The following is a 1,764-nucleotide window of genomic DNA, read 5'->3' as shown; positions in this document are numbered from 1 at the left end:
GGAAGAGTCTATAGACGGGGTCTTCTTCAGAGCCGGCAGGCTGCTCCGGCAGCTCCTGCCCAGTTCATCATAGTCCACGTTGGCACCGTTGGCTATGGGGCTGGTGAGAATGGATCGCCTCGTGACGGGTCGCCGGGGTTCCTTCCCTGCTGCATCCTCATCGTCTTCCTCCTCCTCTTCCTCCTCCATGTTTACGGAGTCCGAGGAGCTCAGCTCCATATCTGCCACGATGGAGAAAGAGTAAGAGAAGAGTACAGTGGTCAGACAACCACTCGCAGGAGATGTTTGGTTTCTGGAGGGATCCTCCCAGTCAGGAGAGATGCCGAAGCAACAGGTACATACGGGGACAAGGATGGGATGCAGCTGGAAAAGAACAACTACACCCCTTTGCCGTTCCTGGCTCGTTTTGTGGGAGGGTGAGACAAGGGACATGGACAAAACCTCTTGGAGAAGGAGAGAGCAAAGCCCTAGATGGTATTTGGTAGAATCCTAGAGTGGTTTGGGTTGGAAAGTACCTTTCGAAGACCACCTAGTCCACCCCCGCTGCCGTGGGCAGGGGCATCTTTTACTACAGCAGCTTGCTCAAAACTCTGTCCCCCTCTTAGGGGAGTTGGGGACAGATTTTCTTCAAGGCTCTCCAGCTCTGTCCCACTCTAAGATACCATCTCCTGAGCTGCTGCTCAGGCCCCGCTTGCCTTGGCTGTAAAGAGGCCAAATATTTTGCTAGAGACTCCCTTGCACAAAACCTTGATCTGCGTGCAGGAAAGCCCTGATCAGCGAGAAAACAATCCACGGCACAGCGGTGGTTACTGCAGCTTCCCTCTGCCTCTGCTGTTGAAGGCTCTGTGTTTGACAAGCGAGGTCAGCGACTCGTGTGCTGGTTTTGCAGCTGCAAGGAACCTGGTGCTGCTGCCGGGGCAAAGGAGGAAGCAAAAGTCTGGCTCGGTTTGACTTCTTGCTCAAAGGAAAAAGAAGGAAATCGCACCTCCCTCGGCCGGCCTGCAACGCTCAGGACAGCAAACACCAAAGAAACCACCTTGCGAAATTAGGGAAGTGACAGACCCAAATCCTTCCCACACGGCCCTCGCCCGCCAGGAGGGTGTAAGAAACTGCTTCGATACGGGTGAGGAAGGGAGAAGGGCTGGGCAGCGGGAGGCTTACCCATGCTGAGCGATTCCTTCTGGAAGTCCTTGGTCAGATGCGAGCGGCTGGTGATGCAGTAGACGTAGCGCTCCAGCACGTACCAACACATCTCGTAATAGAAGGGATAACGGAACTTATTCGGCACCTGCAGAAGAGGCAAGAGGGATGGGCTCAGGGCTCCTCAGAGATAGCTCTTACTGCTGCTGCCTCGAGCCAGAGCGAGCCCCTCCCGAGCAACAGGAAACACATGGATGTGTTTAACAGCATCATTCACGCTTCTGGCGGCTTGATGGAGTTCTCCTTGCAGAAGGACGTTATCACCAGGCAGAGCAGAGACCAGGCACTACCCACTCGCAAGCCGTTAACGTTTCATTTTTCTTTTTTAGGGTTACAGCTCTTCCCCCACAGAGCTCTTTGTCATTAGCACGAAAAGAAAAAAAAACAACAACCAAAAAAGGTGGCAAGTGCCACAAAAGGTTTGAGTTGCAGACAGTGGTTTAAGCCCTCTCATCTGACAGGAGGGAAAGGGCTGGTTTGTGAAGAGAGGTGTCAGCAGCTCAGCTATTTAGCAGAGCGCTCTCAGGGCTCTGACAATTCGCACGCCGGCAGGAGCCGCCCCTG

General features: G+C 54.0%; 1 protein-coding gene across 1 annotated transcript in view; it reads right to left on the bottom strand.

The window, feature by feature from the left end:
• The window catches only part of LOC104277007 (lysine-specific demethylase 2A-like), a gene marked incomplete at its 3' end in the record, with an annotated part of 11,472 nt that overhangs the window by 194 nt on the left and 9,514 nt on the right, over positions 1 to 1,764 (bottom strand). The window contains exons 9-10 of the mRNA XM_009873511.1: positions 1,162 to 1,288; positions 4 to 221 (exon numbers count right to left, since the gene is read on the bottom strand). Of these exons, the coding sequence (XP_009871813.1) occupies positions 4 to 221; positions 1,162 to 1,288 (345 nt within the window). The remainder of the gene's footprint in view (positions 1 to 3; positions 222 to 1,161; positions 1,289 to 1,764) is intronic.

The sequence above is a fragment of the Apaloderma vittatum genome, unplaced genomic scaffold (genome assembly GCF_000703405.1).
Source record: "Apaloderma vittatum isolate BGI_N311 unplaced genomic scaffold, ASM70340v1 scaffold21257, whole genome shotgun sequence".
NCBI lineage: Eukaryota > Metazoa > Chordata > Aves > Trogoniformes > Trogonidae > Apaloderma > Apaloderma vittatum.
This window is presented reverse-complemented; position numbering and strand designations above follow the sequence as displayed.